Source organism: Acomys minous (genome assembly GCF_964271855.1).
Source record: "Acomys minous genome assembly, chromosome: 6".
Lineage (NCBI taxonomy): Eukaryota > Metazoa > Chordata > Mammalia > Rodentia > Muridae > Acomys > Acomys minous.
Window position 1 is genome coordinate 123,537,956 of NC_140487.1, and position 18,741 is coordinate 123,556,696.

General features: G+C 49.3%; 1 protein-coding gene across 2 annotated transcripts in view; it reads left to right on the forward strand.

Moving 5' to 3' along the window:
- The window catches only part of SLC2A5 (solute carrier family 2 member 5), a 34,275-nt gene extending 15,534 nt beyond the window's left edge, over nucleotides 1–18,741 (forward strand). For both annotated transcript variants that reach the window (XM_084786744.1, XM_084786745.1), the window contains exons 5-13: nucleotides 2,312–2,436; nucleotides 9,799–9,951; nucleotides 13,911–14,036; nucleotides 14,126–14,313; nucleotides 14,469–14,579; nucleotides 15,456–15,557; nucleotides 16,804–16,879; nucleotides 17,277–17,404; nucleotides 17,516–18,741. In XM_084786744.1, the coding sequence (XP_084642870.1) occupies nucleotides 2,312–2,436; nucleotides 9,799–9,951; nucleotides 13,911–14,036; nucleotides 14,126–14,313; nucleotides 14,469–14,579; nucleotides 15,456–15,557; nucleotides 16,804–16,879; nucleotides 17,277–17,404; nucleotides 17,516–17,719 (1,213 nt within the window). In that variant the 3' untranslated portion in view covers nucleotides 17,720–18,741. The remainder of the gene's footprint in view (nucleotides 1–2,311; nucleotides 2,437–9,798; nucleotides 9,952–13,910; nucleotides 14,037–14,125; nucleotides 14,314–14,468; nucleotides 14,580–15,455; nucleotides 15,558–16,803; nucleotides 16,880–17,276; nucleotides 17,405–17,515) is intronic.

Below are 18,741 nucleotides of genomic sequence, written 5' to 3' on the forward strand. Positions count from 1 at the left end.
TCTCTCTTCTATTGCTTTCCACCTTTTAAAAAATTGATTTATTATTTGTATTTTACGTGTATGGGTGTTCGGCCTGCATTTAAGTTTGTGCACTGCCTGTATATCTGGTGCCTGGTGAGGCCAGCAGAGGGTGCTGGGTAACCTGGAGGTGCCACGTGAGTGCTGGGGACCACACCCAGGTCCTCCGCAAGAGAATCCCTGCTGGGCCACCTCTCCACCCCCTTCCTCATCAGTTTGTGTTTTTTTTTTCCAACATAACACTTTTATTGATTCTTTGAAAAGTTCACATCACGCATCCCAGTCACACTCACTTCCCACTCCTTCTGTGTTTGTCCCCTGACCTTTGTGATTCCCCCCACACACAATAAAAATGAACTTTAAAAAAAAGAGTAAAATGTTCTCACTGGAGCATGGTCAGTAGCCTGCCCCTCAGACAGATCTGCGTCCTTCCCCTCCTGCAGCCCTGCCTGAAGCCGTCCATTGTGGAGAGTTACGCCTCAGCATCATTATCACGCCCTTTCCCCCCCCCCCCCAGACAGGGTTTCTCTGTGTGGCCTTGGCTGTTCTAGACTCACTGTGTAGAGACCAGGCTGGCCTCGAACTCATAGAGATCTGCCTGCTTCTGCAAGGATTAAAGATGTGCACTACCACTGCCTGGCATGCTTTGCTCTTTTTCCTTCCTTCCTTCCTTCCTTCCTTCCTTCCTTCCCTTCTTCTTCTTCTTCTTCTTCTTCTTCTTCTTCTTCTTCTTCTTCTTCTCTCTCTCTCTCTCTCTCTCTCTCTCTCTCTCTCTCTCTCTCTCTCTCTCTCCCTCTCTCTCCTCCTTCCTGAGGTAGGGTTTTGGAAAATAATCCTCCTAAAATGTGAGATTACAGAGTTTAGGATATGAGACACTATGCCTGGCTCTGTTTACCTCTTTCTAATACCCCTGTGTTTGTTATATTTTTACATCAGTTTATATTTTGGCATTTATTTTCTCTCTTTCTTCTTCTTTTAAAAAAAAGATTTGTTTTATTATTTATACAGTATTCTGCCCTCATGTGTGTCTGCCCACCAGAAGAGGGCACCAGATCTCATTGTAGATGGTTGTGAGCCACCATGTGGTTGCTGGGAATTGAACTCAGGACCTTTGGAAGAACAGGCAGTGCTCTTAACCTCTGAGCCATCTTTCCAGCCCATATGTTGGCATTTAAGACTATTGTTCACCCTTTCCTTTTGTCCAAATTGGATTTTAAAAATTTTAATTCTTGTGTTTCTCAGCTCCTTTTTCTTCATTTTAAGCATTAGTTCTTTCGTGCATTGCACTTTGACATTGTATCTGAAAACACATCTCTCTTTTTTTTAAGATTTATTTTATTTACTATTTATACAGTGCTCTGTCTACATGTACACATGCATGCCAGAAAACAACATTAGATCATATTATAGATGGTTGTGAGTCACCAGGTGGTTGCTGGGAATTGAACTCAGGACCTCTGGAAGAGCAATTGGTGCTCTTAACCTCTGAGCCACCTCCTCAGGCCCCTGAAAATGCTACTCAAAGCCACCTAGACTTTATATTTCTAGAATTTTCTAGTTTTACATTTTCATCTATTATCTTATTGAAATTTTGTTAAGACTACAAAATCTGTGTCTAGATTTATTTTTATTTGTTTGTTTGGGTTATTTTTATTCTTCATTTTATTTTATGTGTGAGTATATTGCCTACATGTGTGTCTGATGCCCAGAGAGACCAGAAGAAGGAACCAGATTTCCTGGATCTGGAGTTACAGATGACTGTGAGATGCCGTGTGGGTGCTGAGAATTGAACCTGGGTCCTCTGAAAGAGCAGAGTGGTCTTAACCACTGAACCATCTCTCTGATCCACAGTCTTAAGGTCCTTTGATTGTTGCGCTGGAACTGAACTCAGGCCTCAACACATGCCAGGCAACCACCCTACTGTCCAACCACATGTCCAGCCTCCATGGCCCCAGGTTTTGTCTGAAGCGCTGGGCTCCAGTGACGCACATACCACAGTGTTCTGAGTGCTAGGACTGCAGGCCAGGGTCAGCGCACCAGATTTATCTTCTTGCCTGTTATTCCATTTCCCCCTGTTCCCACCACCCACACCCTCTGTCCTTTGCTCCCACAGGGTATGCAGCTGACCTCTGCCAGCCTCGGGTCCCAGTGACTCTCACTGCCACAACTAGGGGGACGCTGCTCAGAGTGGACATTAATGAGTGTTTGTTGGCCGAATGAATCGCTGACAGTGTATGATGGGATGAGTGGGTGACTCCTTAAGCTAACCTGACTTTCACCCACCCCTCCACAGAAAAGGGGCCTTACTGTTCAACAACATCTTCTCCATCGTGCCGGCCATCTTAATGGGGTGCAGCAAAATCTTCAAATCATTTGAGATTATAATTATTTCCAGACTTCTGGTTGGAATATGTGCAGGTAAGGAACCCTTCCCTGGCGACTCTCGGGGGTCCAGTGCAGTCTGGGCCCTCGGCAGCACAGAACTGGAGCTGACCCTACGCAGGCCCTTGAGTTTGTGCCTCGTCCTCAAGGCTGGGCAGTGGGCCAACCTTCACAACAATGCTTCCTGCAGGGGAAGACGTCTTTTGCTTTTTTCCCCCCAAGGTAGGGATTGAACCTGGGACCCTGTGAAAGCTAGAGAAGTGCTCTATCACTGGGCCACAGCTCTTAGCCCATGAGGGCTGTTCTTTCTAAGAGGAAACTATGAACCTGAGTTTCCAGGGTTCTTCCTGTCCAGTGCTTTTTCTCAGTATCTCGGCAGGGGCTAAGATGACGGCGGGTAGGAGGGTAGTCAGCGGTGTGCCTTTGTTTGACGGACTGTCCTACGTCACGAGGACAGAAAGTTCTCACAAAGTGCTGTTTCGGTCGTTCATCTGTGCATGTGTGGGAGGACCAAGTTTAACAATAGATTTCATCTTGTTTTGTTTTGTTTTTTGAATTAATTTGTTTTTTAACATTATATGCATTGGGGGTTTGCCTTCATGGATGTCTGTGTGTGGATGCCAGGTCGTCTGGAACTACAGTTACTAACAGTTGTGAGCTGTCATGTGGGTGCTGGGAATTGAGCCTGGATCCTCTGGAAGAGCAGCCAGTGCTCTTACCTGCTGAGCCATCTATCTTTCCAGTCCAATTTCTTTTTCTTTTTTTTTTAAACTGCGATTTGTGGTCTTAAAGAGGTTATGGAACTGGCTCGCAAACCTCACCTACTGCCTTCTCAGGCTAGGCTGCCTGGAGTGTGCTGCATTGGTTTAGAAAATTCTCTCTCCCTAATTGTTTAGAAATGGAGACGCTTTTAAAGCCACTCTAGTGGCTTTCCCCAACAGCCAACCTTTGCCAGGCACAGCCAGGAGTGTCCTTCAGAGGGAGGGTGAGAGCCTCCTGCACTCTGCCTCATGTGTCTCCTTCTAGTCGGTGTTGGAGTGGCCTTCTAGCCTGCCAAATGCAGGATAGGGATGGAGGGAAGATTTGTGTGAATGTGAGCAAATCCCTAGCGTTCATAAGCAGCCAGAGCGGCCTGGAGCCGGCTGTTGCCAGAGGTGGTGCGCATCTTTGGTTCCACTCCTCAGAAAGTAGAGCCAGACGGATCTCTGTGAGTTTGAGGCCAGCCTGATCTACAATAGTTAGCTCAGGCCAGCCAAAGAGAAGAGGTCCACGGCAGAGTGGTGGGGGGAGAAGTAGCCACACCAAGGGAAAACTGTAGCCCTTGGGCGAACTTCACTCAACAATGAGTCCTCGCTCCTCATCCCCATCCTCTGACTCCTCCCATCCCATGCCCCCCATACCCCCCCAGAGCACCTGGGGACTCATCCGTGTTGTCATGGCCTCACCCAACTTGGCTCTGCCTTTAGTTTTCACTGCAGAAGCTTTTCAAGAAATAGAAAACTTCCAGAAGATGTCAGCTGTGAGCTGGCATAGTCTCTTTTTCCACTGATCATGAGCACTCAGGATAGGTTTCCAATAACAAGAAGAAATAACAAACTCTGGTCAATAAATCACAGCTAACAATCCACACATAGGTCTAATAAGATGGCTCAGCAAGTAAAGGCATTTGCCACCAAGCCTGACAACCTCAGTTCTGTCTCAGGAAACCACATGATGAAAGCACAGATTCCTCCAGAGCACATGCATGCAGGTATATGCTTACACACACACACACACACACACACACACACACACACACACACACATGCAATTTAAAAATATTATTTTTCTTTTTTTTGTAAATTAAAAATCTTAACCTGGGCTAGAGAGATAAGTCAGTGGTTAAGAGCACTGACTGGCTGCTTGCCCAGAGGTTCTGAGTTCGATTCCCAGCACCCACATGGTGGCTCACAGGCATCTAGAATGAGATTTGATGCCCTTTTCTGTCTGATGCTCTCTTCTGTCATGCAGGCGTACATGCAAATAGTGTTCATGTACATAAATAAGTACATCTTTTAAAAAAATCTTAACCTAAGCTGGGCCTGGTGGAACACACCTATGATATCAGGTACTTGATAAGCCAAGGCAAGAGGGTTGCAAGTTCAAGGTCTGCTTGGAGTACACAATGTGTTCTTGATTGGCTCGGGCATACCCTATTTCAAAACAAAACATAAAAAGAGAGATAGGAATATAGCTAAGTGGTAGGGCACTGGCCTGGCAAGATCAAGGTCCTGGGTTCATTCACAGCACACATACAAACAAAAAAAAATTCTAACTTATGGATATAGGGACTCCTAACTATACTCTAATACTCGCCATGCTGAGGCAGGAGGATTACCAATTTGAGGCTAGCCTGGAGTATTTATGTGTAACACGACCCTGATTGTTTTGTTTCAGTTTGTTTCTATTTGCTTTTGAGACAAGGTCTCACTCTGTAGCCCACACTGACCTCAAACTTTTAGTGATCCTCCTGCCTCAGCCTCCCAAGTGCTAGGCTTATAGCCACACACCAGGACACCCAGCTACAACCTTTGCTGGGGAGCCGGAGGCGGGCATACTTTCAGCCAATGGTTCTCTCATATTTTTCATTTGCATATTCATTTGAGAGGGTGGTACTCGTGTGCCATGGCCCGGATGTGGAGAGTCGAGAACAGTGGACAGGACCCCATTTTTCTCCCACCATTTGTGATCAAAACCAGTTTCTCTTTAAAAAAAAAAAACCTCAGTGTTTCAGTCTTGGCAGTGATCAGCTTTACAGAAGACCTGGGTTTGCTTTCCACAGCGGGCAGCTCATAGCTGGCTGCATCTTCCCTTCTAGGAGACCCAAGGTCCTCTTCTGGCTTCCCTGGGTACTGCATGCATATGGTATGGAAACACACACACACACACACACACACACCACACACACACCACACACACACACACACACCACACACACACACACACACACACATACACACCACACACACACACACACCACACACACACCACACACACACACACACACACACACACCACACACACACCACACACACACACACCACACACACACACACACACATACACACCACACACACACACACCACACACACACACCACACACACACACACACCACACACACACCACACACACACACACACACACACACACCACACACACACCACACACACACACCACACACACACACCACACACACACACCACACACACATACACCACACACACACACACCACACACACACACACACACCACACATATACACACACACACACACCACACACACCACACACACACACCACACACCACACATATACACACATACACACACACACACACCACACACACACACACCACACACACACACACACCACACACACACACACACATACACACCACACACACACACCACACACACACACACCACACACACACCACACACACACCACACACACACACACACACACACACACACACACCACACACACACACCACACACACACACCACACACACATACACCACACACACACACCACACACACACCACACATATACACACACACACACCACACACACACACCACACACACTCACACACCACACACACACACACACACCACACACACACACACACACACACCACACACACACACATACCACACACACACACACACCACACACACCACACACACACACACCACACACACACCACACACACACACCACACACACACACACACACACACACACACACACACACACACACAAATGGTTTTAATGAAAGATAACCAGCAGCCAGAAAACAAAACAACTGCCAGGTGTGCTAAGCTTAAGACCTCAAGACCAGGCCAAGACGATGACTCAAAAAAATTTTTTTGTATGTTTATGTTTTAAGATGTTTTGTAAGAATGGTGCCATTATTCTACCTCCTTGCAAATCATTTTAATGTCTGCCTTAATAGCAAACAGTTGGATTTTCTCTTAGTTTTCATACTACAAATGATAAATTACACTTGTACAGTAAATAGGAATCAACAGTCAACAAAATTACAAACCCAACCACCAGGCTTGGGACTGAGAAACACCTGGGTGACTTCCTCCAGGGTGTTCATCAGGACAGGCGTGATGGCACGTGGGCACCACACGTGGCCGCGGCCAGTGGCTTCACAATCAGCTCGGCAGTAGCAGGGCGTGTGAGGCTGCTGGGTGGCCCATGGGAAGGAGGAGCCTGGTAGCTTCTGGGGTGAGGCCCCAGTCAGAGGGCTCTGGTAATTTGTTACACTATCACTGGCCCAGCTGGATTTCCCAGCCTGCCCCTGGGTTCAGTTAGCAGTGACAGCAGGTGGCAGCAGGTGGCAGCAGGTGGCAAGCAGCATCTGGAGAAAAACCGCCTTAGACAACCTGCGCCAGCCACATAACTCACGTAAGAATGAAGTGAACAGCCCAGCTGTGAGCGAGGGGCAAAGGTGACTGAGGCGTGCTTTCCAGAGGTTCAGGGTTCATGAGTTAGTTTGTTGTTCATCAACTCGTTGGCAAGAAGACTGAAGGCTTTCCCTGACAGAAGGAATACAGACACCTTGGATCTTCCCAGGTTGATTTGCAGAGTCTATCCCAGTAAAGCTAGCCATGGAACATGCCTGTAATTTTCGCTCTGAAGACCCGAGGCAGGAGGATCTCTAGTTCGCGGCTAGCATGGGTTACAGAGCAAGACCCCTTCCCTAGAAAATATAAAAAGTAGAGGTTGCTTCCGGACATGTAAATGTCCTTAATCAGGACACCCTCCCCCAGGCTTTTGTGTTTGTTTTCATTCTGTTGTTTTTTGGTTTTGTTTTGTTTTTTGAGATAGGGTCTCTCTGTGTAGCCTTGGGTGGCCTGGACTTGCTTTGTAGACCAGGCTGGCCTCGAACTCACAGTGATCCACCTGCCTCTGCCTCCCGAGTGCTGGGATTAAAGGCGTGTGCCACCACGCCTGGCTCCTGTGGTTTTTTAACATTTATTTACCAGAGTGTGTACATGTCGAGTGAGGGGCACACATACACCACCCCAAGCTTTGGAGGTCAGAAGGTGACATGTAGGAGTCAGTTCTCTCCTACCATGTGGGTCCTCGGGATCAAGTTGTTAGGTTTTGCAGCAAGTGCCTTTACCCGGTGGGCCATCTTGCCTGGCCCTCTTTTGTTATTGTGACAGGGTTCACTATACAGTCCTGGCTGGCCTGGAGCTTGCTATATGGGCCACACAGGGGACGAACTTGCAACAGTCCTATCTATTCTCAAGCGCTGAAGTTAGAGGCGCACAAACCGCAGCATTAGGCTAAATTACAAATGCCCTTACCTGCTCACTTACTTTCATGTTGGGGATGGAACCCAGGACCTTGTGCATACCAGACGCACACTCTACCACCGAACCGTACTCCCAGCACTCCACCTAATCTTTTTTTTTTAATATTTATTTTATTGTTGAGTGGTGGCGGGTATGTGCACATGAGTGCAGGTGCCTGCAGAGAGAGAGTCAGAAGATAGAGATGGATCCAATGGAGCCGGAATTACAGGTGGTTATGAGCTGCCTGATGTGGGTGCTGGGAACAGAACTCAGGTCCTCTGCAAGGGCAGCCAGTCCTCTTGACTTTTATTTCTCAGTTTTTTTTTTTTAATATTTAGTTTTTTACCTTGTTGGGGGAAGTGAGCATGTACCTTTTTGCTTCCATCATGTGTGTTCTACAAATTAGACTCAGATCATGAAGCTGGGCAGCCAGCGCCTTCGCCACTGAGCCATTTCACCAGCGCCCCCCCCAACTTCACGTATTCCTAAAAGAGTCATATTTTGATATGATGAAAAGTTTTACCAGGTTAAATGGTGGGAGGCTGGAGATATGCCTGAGTTCAGTTCCTACCTCCCATGTCAGGCTGCCCACAACCATCTGTAACTCCAGCTCCCAGGGCGTCTGCCATGTCTAACCTTTGAGGACACCTGAGTTCATGTAGACATACCCACGAAGACACACAATCATATTACTGAAAATAACAGTACATCTTTTTAAAAAAGATTAAATAATGGCCTTCAGACGAGCCTCAGTATACATACATTTAGAAAGAATGCAGATTTTCAGGAATATATACTGAAATTTTTTATTTTTTACATTTTAAGCATTTAAAAATATTTGGTTATTTGGTTATTTTTCCTTATATGAGAGATCTGTCTTTACATACACCAGAAGAGGGCACCAGATCTCATTATAGATGCTTGTGAGCCATCATGTGGTTGCTGGGAATTGAACTCAGGACCTCTGGGCAAGCAGCCAGTGCTCTTAACCACTGAGCCATCTTTCCAGTCCAAGCATTTCTTCTTTTAGATTTATTTTTTACTATTTTATGTGTCTCAGTGTTTTGCCCACATGTACGGTCTGTACGCCACGTTTGTGCTTGGTACCCAAGGAGGTGGTGAGCCTCCATGTGGGTGCTCAGAAGCAAACCCTAGGCCTTTGCAACAGCAAGTGTTCTTAATCACTGAACCAACTCACCATTGCCCTGGATCGAATCTTCTGCCTTCCACATATGCAGAAGGCACATGATTACTGATAAACCGCTGGGTTTAGGCTATGAGCCACTTTTCATGCTGCCCAACATGAAAGTGTGAGCTTTGTGCATCGAAGGGTCTCTAATGCCGAGGTTTATTGTGCGATGTGCTGTCCCCAGAAAGTGAGCAGGGTGGCAGGGGGTGGTGGTGGTGTGCCTTTTAGTGACAGATTCTTTTCTCCCTGAGGCAAAGGAGAGGAGCCTCTCTGAAATCTGGGCCAGTCAGGAGTGAGGGTGTAGGGTCTGGCTGGACTACATGCCCAGTGACACAGTCAAGAAGCAAATACTCCTGTCAGTGGCTTCTTGGATGTAATTTCCTTCCTTGAAGTTTAAGGGACTGAGAATTAGAAGAGGTGTTTGCAAGGGCCATTCATTCATTCATTCATTCATTCATCCATTCAGTGTTATGGGATGTTGTGAGAGGTGGGGGTGTGTGGACGCTAGAGGTCCACCTCAGGTGTTGTTTTCCAGGAGCTCTACATATTTTTGAGACAGGGTCTCTCATTGGTTAGGCCAGACTGGAAGCCTACAAGCTCCAGAAATCTGCCTGGCTCTCCATCCCCTGCACTGGGATCACCAGTGTGTACTCCCACATCCAGCTTTACATGGGTTCTGGGAATTGAACTCGGGTCCTCATGCCTGCACAGCAAGTACCTTACCAACTGAGTTACCCCCATTTTAAGGGCGGGCGGGCCAGATAACGCACTTGACAAGGTACAGTGAGTCTTTGGAGACACAGTTTGTCTCTCCCAGGCTTCTGACTGGTTGTGTTCTTATCCACTCTCCTTCCAGGTATATCTTCCAACGTGGTCCCCATGTACTTAGGGGAACTCGCCCCTAAGAACCTGCGAGGGGCTCTTGGAGTTGTACCCCAGCTCTTCATCACTGTCGGCATCCTCGTGGCCCAGCTGTTTGGCTTTCGGAATCTCTTGGCAAATGAGGAAGGTAAGAACAGAGCTCTGCCCTACCCCCTCTCCCTAAAGCCCCTATTGCCATTACTGGAAAATTCTGCCCACTGACTTCCCTATTCTGTGCAGTGAAGAGCATCCTTGGGAGGCCTGCTCTGTCCAGAGCTCACCACGCACACTGTAGGTCCTTAACAAGCACATGGCAGTGTGCTCCTTTTCGGAGATGGCAAGGTGGCTCAGCCTTGCCTGTTTTCCTTGAATCACTAAGTGACAGTCCACACACTCAGAAGGCGCACGGTAACTGATAAAGGGCACCATTACTTCCTCTTTCTCTGCCTCAAGCCTTGAGCTGCATGGTCTCATGTAAGCCAGGCTGGTCTCAGATTCACATTGTAGTTAAAGATGACCTTGAACTCCTGATGCTCCTGCCTCCGCCCCACAAGTACTGAGATTACAGGGGTGCAAGACCACAATGGCCCAATGCAGGGCTGGGGGCCAAACTCAGAGATCTGTGCATGTGCTGCGCAAATACCACCTGAGCCCAGCCCTATCCCCAAGCACCCCCTCCCTACTTCTCCCCCCCCCTTTTTTTTTTTTCCTTCTTGTCTTTCTTTTTGAGCCTTGAGTTCTGGAAGGGGGACCAGAACTCAATGAGTGTGCGTGCCATGGCCTGGGAGCCATGCCTTTTGTAATAGTTCATTTGTTCCTCCCAGCAGCCCCATGAAACCCTGTACTTGAAACACATCCATTTTACAGACAGAGAGCCCAAGACTTAGCAGATTGGAAATGTGTCCAAAGTCCTGTTAAGACTCAGACTCTGCAGCCTGAACCTGGTTCAGTGTTGCACTGCCACACTCTTTCGTTTTCCCATCATTCCTGCATGTGTTCAGGACACCTCCTTTAAGGGTGCCATATTATCCCTAGGAGCTGGGACCCAAAATGAATAGACTAGGGTTGAGTCTCAGGGAGCCCCAGGCAACAGGACTCAAAGCCAGGAGCCAAGCTCTGCAGTGCACTGCAATGCACTGCGCAGGAGGGCAGGGACAGTTCTGCCCAATCAAGGAAGAATGTTCTAGACCTGACCAGAGGAGACAAGAATGCCAAAATCCTTCTCTGTGATTCCCCTGTGGTGCATACAGCAGCTGCTCTGCTCAAACAGAGCTGGTCAGCAGGCGTGAAGTCAGCAGAGGTGCAGGCAGAAGGCACCCAGTGTCAAGGCTGGACAGTGGTCAAAGTTGTGAGGTGGGATCAGGGTTAGCGCCTGGGGGTCTTTGGTGACTTGGTGAGGAGAGTTGCCGTGTAGGGGCCTCTGGGACGAGGGGCCCAGGGGCTGATGGGAGATGGGACAGCAGCACTTGTCACAGACAGGGCAAGAGGAGGTAGGCACAGCGTCCCAAGATGATCTGAGGCCCCAACTCTGATCACGGGGCAACAGAAGGATTGTGGGAGGATAATGCCCCATCCCAGAAAGTGGTGGTCCAGAGCTGAGCTTGGCGCTGGATGACACTCATATTTAAGGTGAAATAAGCCATTTCTTAGCCAGGAGCCATGGCTTATGAGACGAGGTGGAGGTTCAGAGGTTCACGTGTGCCTTGAGGAAGTTTGCAAATAAGTGAGGGCATTACCAGCCTGTTTTATGGAGTCAAGGGTGGCATGTGCCTGTGACCCCGACACTCAGAAGGCGGCAGAAGGAGACTGGGCAATTTAAAGTCTTCCTGAGACACACAGGAAGTCTGGAGTCAGCCTGAGTCACATTCTATTTCCTTTCTTTCAGTTCCTTGAGACAGGGTTTCTCTGTGTAACCCTGGCTGTCCTGGATTCCCTTTGTAGACCGGGCTGGCCTTGAACTCACAGAGATCCTCCTGACTCTACCTCCCCAAGTGTTGGGATTTACAGGCGTACCACTGCACCTGGATCATTCTTCTTCTTCTTTTTTTTTTTTTTTTTTATGAAATGGGGCATGGGGAGAAGCTGGAGAGATGGCTCAGAGGTTAAGGACACTGACCTCTTCCAGAGGTCCTGAGTTCAATTCCCAGCAACTACATGATGACTCACAACCATCTATAATATGATCTGATGCCCTTTTTTTGGCATGCAGGTACACATGCAGATAGAGCACTCAAATACATAAGTAAAATAAGCCAGTGGGATGGTTCAGTATTTAGAGGTATTTGTTGCCAAATTGGATGACCCGAGGACCCACATGGCAGAAGGAGGAAAGTGATGCCACAAACATGGTCTCTGTGATATTTCTCTATCTCCCTCCCCAACTCCCTCCTCCCCTCTCTCTCTCCCTCCATCCCTCCCTCTTTCTCTACCTTCCCTCCCTCTCTTTCCCTTCCTTTCCCCTCTCTCTTTTGTCCCTCTCTCCCCTCACTCGCTCTTTCTCTTTCCCATATCTTTCTCCCTCTTCTACACACGCATATATCATAAAATGAATGAATGAATGAATGTAATAAAAATATAAGAACTCAAAACCAGAAATGCACTTACATTGGGCATCGTGGTGCATGTCTGCAATCCCAGCTCTCAGGAGGCTGAGACAGGAAGACAGAGGTCCAGGCCAGCCTAGACTAACATGAGACCTACAACAAAAGGAAACACATGATTGGTCAGGTGGTGATAACCTTAGATCGGATGGACAGGGCCAGCTGTGTAATCATGAGCAGCCAGATTCAGTCTGTGCGCATAGTGTTGCTCTCAAATAACTAAGCGGTCTTCGCAAGGGGCCCAGACTCTGCTAGCCTCAGTAGAGTCTGTATGTGAAAAATGGGGCTGATCTGGTTCCCACCCCGTAAGGGTGCTGTAAGGAGGGCATGGGCTGCTTTGTGACAGGCAGTTAGGGTTGTTCCTGGCATACAGAGGTCTGTGATGTCACTGGGCTAGGGCACAGGAGAAAAGGCACGGGAGCTAGAGATGACTCACGCAGTGGGCAGAATGCCTTTGTAGCCATTTTTTCTTATATTTTTATGCAAATGGGTGTTTTGCCTACCTGTCTGTCTATCTGTGCCCCCATGTGTATTCCTGGCACCTGTAGAGGCCGGAAGAGGCCATGGGGTCCCCCAGAACTGGAGCTACAGGTGGCTGTGGGCCGCATGTCTGTGCTAGAAACTCAGGTCCTTGGCAAGAGCAGCAAATGTTTTTAACCACTGAGCCATCGCTCCAGCCCTTTATACGGCTATTTTCACACAGCATGTATGATTCCCAGTAAACACAAAGAAAGACAAAGAAACCAGAGGCTTTGTGACCATTTCCCAGGTCAAGAGAGAGCTGCACCAACCCCTAAGAGCTGCTGTGTGCCCCCCAGTAACACAACTCCCTTCCCTGAAGGGAGCCTCTGTGCTGACCTAAGCCCTTGTTTTCTTTCTTTGGGTCCAGGCTCTTCCCCTTTGGAGATAGTAGGGGGTATTTGTACCTGCTTCTGAACTTGATTGTAAGGGCGTTCACTGGACATTGAGTTTTTACACTCCAAATCCTGCTGGACAGATCTCTTCGGGCCGTTGCCGTTTTCATTGCAGTATCGAATTCTCTTTTAGGACCACAGAAAAGCTACGGCGTCCGTTCTATGTGGAATACAATGGGTGTTTGCGTTATTGCTGGTTTTGTTTCTGAGTTTATCAGTGCTGCTCTGACCACTCCAGTTTAGGTGTCCTTGTGTCCCCCCCCCACACACACACCCCTAAACCTCTCGGGACATACACCTGGGGTGGGATGGCAAGGTCACTCCCAGTGTGCTCCAGCCAGCTGGTCCCTGACGGACAATGACACACGGAGACTTCCCATTGGCCCATGCTTTTACCAATGCTTGGCATCATCAGATGTTTCTGTTTGCTACCTCATAGGTGCGCAGCGGTCAGTCATGCCGTAGCCACTGTGTAAATAGCCACCAACCACCCACTGAAAAGGTCAAGCTTTGTCCCCAAAGAGCCCATGTCCTGCCTCGGGGTAATGGTGCCCGGGCACTGGGTGTCTGTGACAGTAGAGCCTTGCTTGCAGGGTGGCCAATCCTCCTGGGACTAACTGGAGTGCCCGCGGCTCTGCAGCTTATTATCCTGCCCTTCTTTCCTGAGAGTCCCCGCTACCTCCTGATTCAGAAGAAAAACGAGGCAGCTGCTCAGAAAGGTGAGCTTTGTGGTGACTTTCCCTTGACTGGGTCCCCAGAGGCTCTTTGGCTCCGCCTTCACTCCCTCTGCTCGTTCCCTTCCCCTCAGCCCTGCAGACACTTCGAGGTTGGAAAGATGTGGCCTCGGAGATGGAAGAGATCAGGAGGGAAGACGAGGCCGAGAAGGCGGCGGGCTTCGTCTCCGTGGTGAAGTTGTTCAAGATGAAGTCCCTGCGCTGGCAGGTCATCTCTGTGGTGGTCCTCATGGCCGGCCAGCAGCTGTCGGGAGTGAATGCGGTACGGGCAGGCCTGTGAGCATGGGGGCAGAAGGCAGTGTGCGACCAGGTGCTGAGAGTGATTCTCGCATGTATCTCTGAGGGGCTGGGGTGCGGTGGGCCAGTGGCCATCCTTCATTCAGGGCCCTCGGCCTAACCCCGTGGCTGTCTTTTCAGATTTACTACTATGCTGATGAAATCTACCTGAGCGCAGGTGTGAATAGCAGTGATGTCCAGTATGTGACAGCTGGGACAGGGGCAGTCAATGTGTTCATGACCATTGTCACGGTGAGCATCCTTGGGGCTATGGTCCCATAAACCACCAGGGTAGAGTGATATTTGCAGAGGGAGGTGGGCCTGAGGTATGCAACATGCCCTTTGGGCTTTGATGTTCGGGTCTTAGAGCTCTGCTGCAAGGATATCCCTGACTCTAGTGGGGAGCAGCCACGGACCCCTAAAAGCAGAGGCTCAAACTCCGCTCCTGAGGCTCCCAATGTGTGCAGTGACTCTGCTCTGATCTCTCATATCTGGGGCTGACAAATGTGGCTGAAGCACAAGCCATGCAGGGAGCTGTGGTACCTGAGTGAGACTTTGCCCCCTTTGCAAAGGAGCCAGCCAGGCCTGGACATGGACAGAAGCTCTCAAGTTTACTCCAATGCCTGGCTTCTTCCTTTCAGGAGACCAGAGGCTTAGAGCCATGGGACTTAAGGCCTTTAATGTGGGCTTTCATTTAAGAGTGAACGTCTGGGGCCTAATGACCCAGCCAGCCCTCCCCACTGGTCATCCAAGGACACATACTTCTGTGCATGCATGTACAATTATGTCCACACCGTGGCTGGGCACACACTCCTCCTGGCCCCTCAAGAGTTGGTTGAGAAGCCAGGCGTGGTGGTGCACGCCTTTAATCCCAGCACTCGGGAGGCAAAGGCAGGAGGATCGCTGTGAGTTCGAGGCCAGCCTGACCTACAAAAGTGAGTCCAGGACAGCCAGGACTGTTACACAGATAAACTCTGTCTCAAAAAAACCTAAAAAAAAAAAAAAAAGAGTTGGTTGAGGGCCAGCGAAGGCCTTTCTCATGATGGCAGCCCCAGGCGGGGTGCTCTGCCCCACAGGAACATTGGGCTCTGTCTCTACAAACTCACTTCCTGCCTCCCGCACCTCCAGATCTTTGTGGTAGAGTATTGGGGACGACGGCTTCTCCTCCTCCTCGGCTTCTCCACCTGCCTCATCTCCTGTATTGTCCTGACGGTTGCACTGGCTCTGCAGGTAAGGAACGCTGTGACAGTGACCCACTTACCCAGCAACCCATTAAAGAAACCTCAGTGAAGCTACCAAAATGCATCAGAGTGACATCAAGAAATGAGAGAGAGAGAGAGAGACAGACAGACAGACAGACAGACAGAGACAGAGACAGAGAGAGAGAGAGTTCCTTTAAACCAAGGGTGAGCCCACATTTGAATTCCTCTCTCCTGTGTCTTCCGCCTGTCCTCATGCTTGTGTTCTCTGTTGTGTATGTGTGACGTCTGTGTCCCTGACACCTGTCCTTAACAATGGGCTTTGTTCTGTATTTACTGAATAGCATAGTAAACACTAAGAGATGGGGGAAGGAGTGAGGGATATTTTTCGAAACAGATTTTTTTGGGGGACAGGGTCTCTCTTTGTAGTCCTGGTGGTCCTGTTGTAACTCACCATGAAGAGCCAGGCTTGCCTCAAACTGTTTTGCAGAAAATTTTAACAGAGTTTTACAAGGGAAGATGTTATTCACCCACCCAACTGACCCAGAATAGCACTCACAGCCACACACAGATGTTAGCAACCTACTATTTCCAACACACATGGGATAGTTGTTTTACACACACACACACACACACACACACATGCACACACGCACACACAAACAAGTGAAAGTGTAAAAGGAATAGAAAAAGACATAACTTAAGATTAAAGGTATGCAGTTAGCTTAGGTTTTAAGAGCTGATAGCACAGAACATCAAGGCACAGACAGGCTGGCTCTATTGCTGTCTTCATGGAGAGTGAACGCATACAGGCTGAGCACACAGTAGGAGAGCAGACTAAGTACACAGCTGCCAGTGATCTCAGAGCACGTTAGTAACTCAGCCTCGAGGTCCAGCAACGGCTTGGCCCCTTTGATGGCCAGAGGTTATTTTCCGAAAAAAGATTTTCACTGAAGGTGCTAGCTGTGCTGGCGACCCTGCTCAGGAATGACACCCGTGCCGTTCTCAACCTGTGTTTTCACCGTAGTAAAGGCAAAAGGGACTCGTCACCAAAACGAGTTTGCTTTTAGAAGTATATAGTCTTTGTCAGAAGTGCCCCTCCCCCAGCGAATCCAGCTCCCTCTCAGCTGCCTTTTAAGATCTCATCAAGTGGCCGAGCGGTCACCGCTGGCTCCTCCAGATCCAGGTGCCATCTCTGCTCTGAGGTCCCCGAGGCTCCTGTCCCAGCTAGTTTTTGCACTGCCAAGTACTAACTACCTATTTTCCCCACCCTACAGGACACCGTCTCCTGGCTGCCTTTTGTCAGCATCGTCTGTGTCATCGTCTACGTCATAGGACACGCCGTGGGACCCAGTATGTATCCCGAGGCTAAGTTTCCTGGTTTCATTGCCCCATATCCCAATCCAGCATGATTTTCTCTGAGAAGCCCTAGGGAGGGTAGACGTGCCCCACCCCCAGTGGCATCTCCCTGACTCCCTTTAGCAAGGCTGGAAGAAGGGACTGCCATCCTCATGTCTCTGCCATCCTCCATGCCCACCATCCTTATGAACTGCATTCGTGTCCTCACTCAGCCACCTCGCAAAGGACTGTGTCTTAGATATTCACTGTCCCCAAGCCAGGGTGGCAAAACACCTATGGCTTCAAGGACCCTTTGTGAGTCACTGTGTCTCCCCCTAACCTTCTCTCTCTCTCTCTCTCTCTCTCTCTCTCTCTCTCTCTCTCTCTCTCTCTCTCTCTCTCTTTCTCTCAGGTCCCATCCCGGCCCTGTTCATCACTGAGATCTTCCTACAGTCTTCCCGGCCGGCCGCCTACATGATTGGGGGCAGTGTCCACTGGCTCTCCAACTTCACCGTGGGGCTCATCTTCCCATTCATCCAAGTGAGTGGGACCTAAGTGGGTCCCAGCGTCACGCAAATCCCCAAGCCACCAAGCCAGAACCTTCTAACACTCCCTAACACACAACCCCCTCACCGGTCCCTCTTCCCACAGGTGGGCCTCGGCGCCTACAGCTTCATCATCTTTGCAATCATCTGTCTCCTCACCACCGTCTACATCTTCCTCATTGTCCCGGAGACCAAGGGCAGGTCGTTCATTGAGATCAACCAGATTTTTGCCAAGAAGAACAAGGTGTCGGACGTGTACCCAGCGAAGGAGGAACTCAAAGACCTTCCACCTGGTACCTCTGAGCAGTAGCGGAGCCAGGCCACGAGCCAGGATGGCCGGTCTGCATGAACCTCCTGTCTAGACGTTGGTTCTGGATTCTTAGAGTCTGTGACACTGGAACGGGGAAGAGCCTGGTGGGCAGTGCCAGCCACATTGCCAGCCTCCATCCAGTGGGGACATCTGTCCTACTTTTGTGCTTTTCTGCTGTCTCTAACCACAGAGGCCAGGCACAGGCTCTCAGTCACATGCAGAGCTGTCCCTCACCTTTGCTGGCTTGACTCTGGTGGAGTCCTGTGACACCACTTTTCTAGCCAAAACTGTGATTGCAGGACCAGATGTGAGGGTCATATTTCACCAGCAAAACTGACTTTTAGTGGCTCCCATAGGCCTCCAGGGGTCACTGTTGGCTCTGATTCCTTAACAATTCTACTTTATTATGGATTTATTAAAGGAATGTGCCTCCCTTACAACCCTCCTACCCTAAACATGAAGGGAAAAGAGATTAAGGAGAACAAGAATAAAACCTTCTGGTTATCAGTTCCGCGGAGCAAATCCTCTGTGGACCGAACCTGGAGGAATCCACTGAGCTCGCTGACCACTGCCCAATCCTCCGACTCCGCATGCCCCGTGGTGCAGGAACCTCTGATCTCTCTCACTCCGCTTCCCCAGTGTCCTTCTCCTCCTAATCGATGGCACTTTTTGCAATACAATACTCCAGGCGGAGTTGCCTGGCCTGTCTTTTGTCTTGGGCTGAAACTTCCCTTCTCTCTCTCTCTGAGTCTATCTAAGATTTTTATCGATTTGTAGAGACAAGGTCTCAGTGGGGTCAAGCCACCCAAGACTACGTTCACCGTGGGCCCAGCCTAAGGCGAGGCTGCCTTCTCTCCACCGGCTACCCTCATCTGTTTAGGAATGAAGTCATCCTTTCTCCTGGCTCAGCTGTGTCACAGCACTGGGGAAGCAGACCATGGGAAGACACGTGGGAGCATGAACTGTTACCCACAAAGGACAGTGCTCTGTATAGCCAATAAAACCAATCTGATCACTTTTCA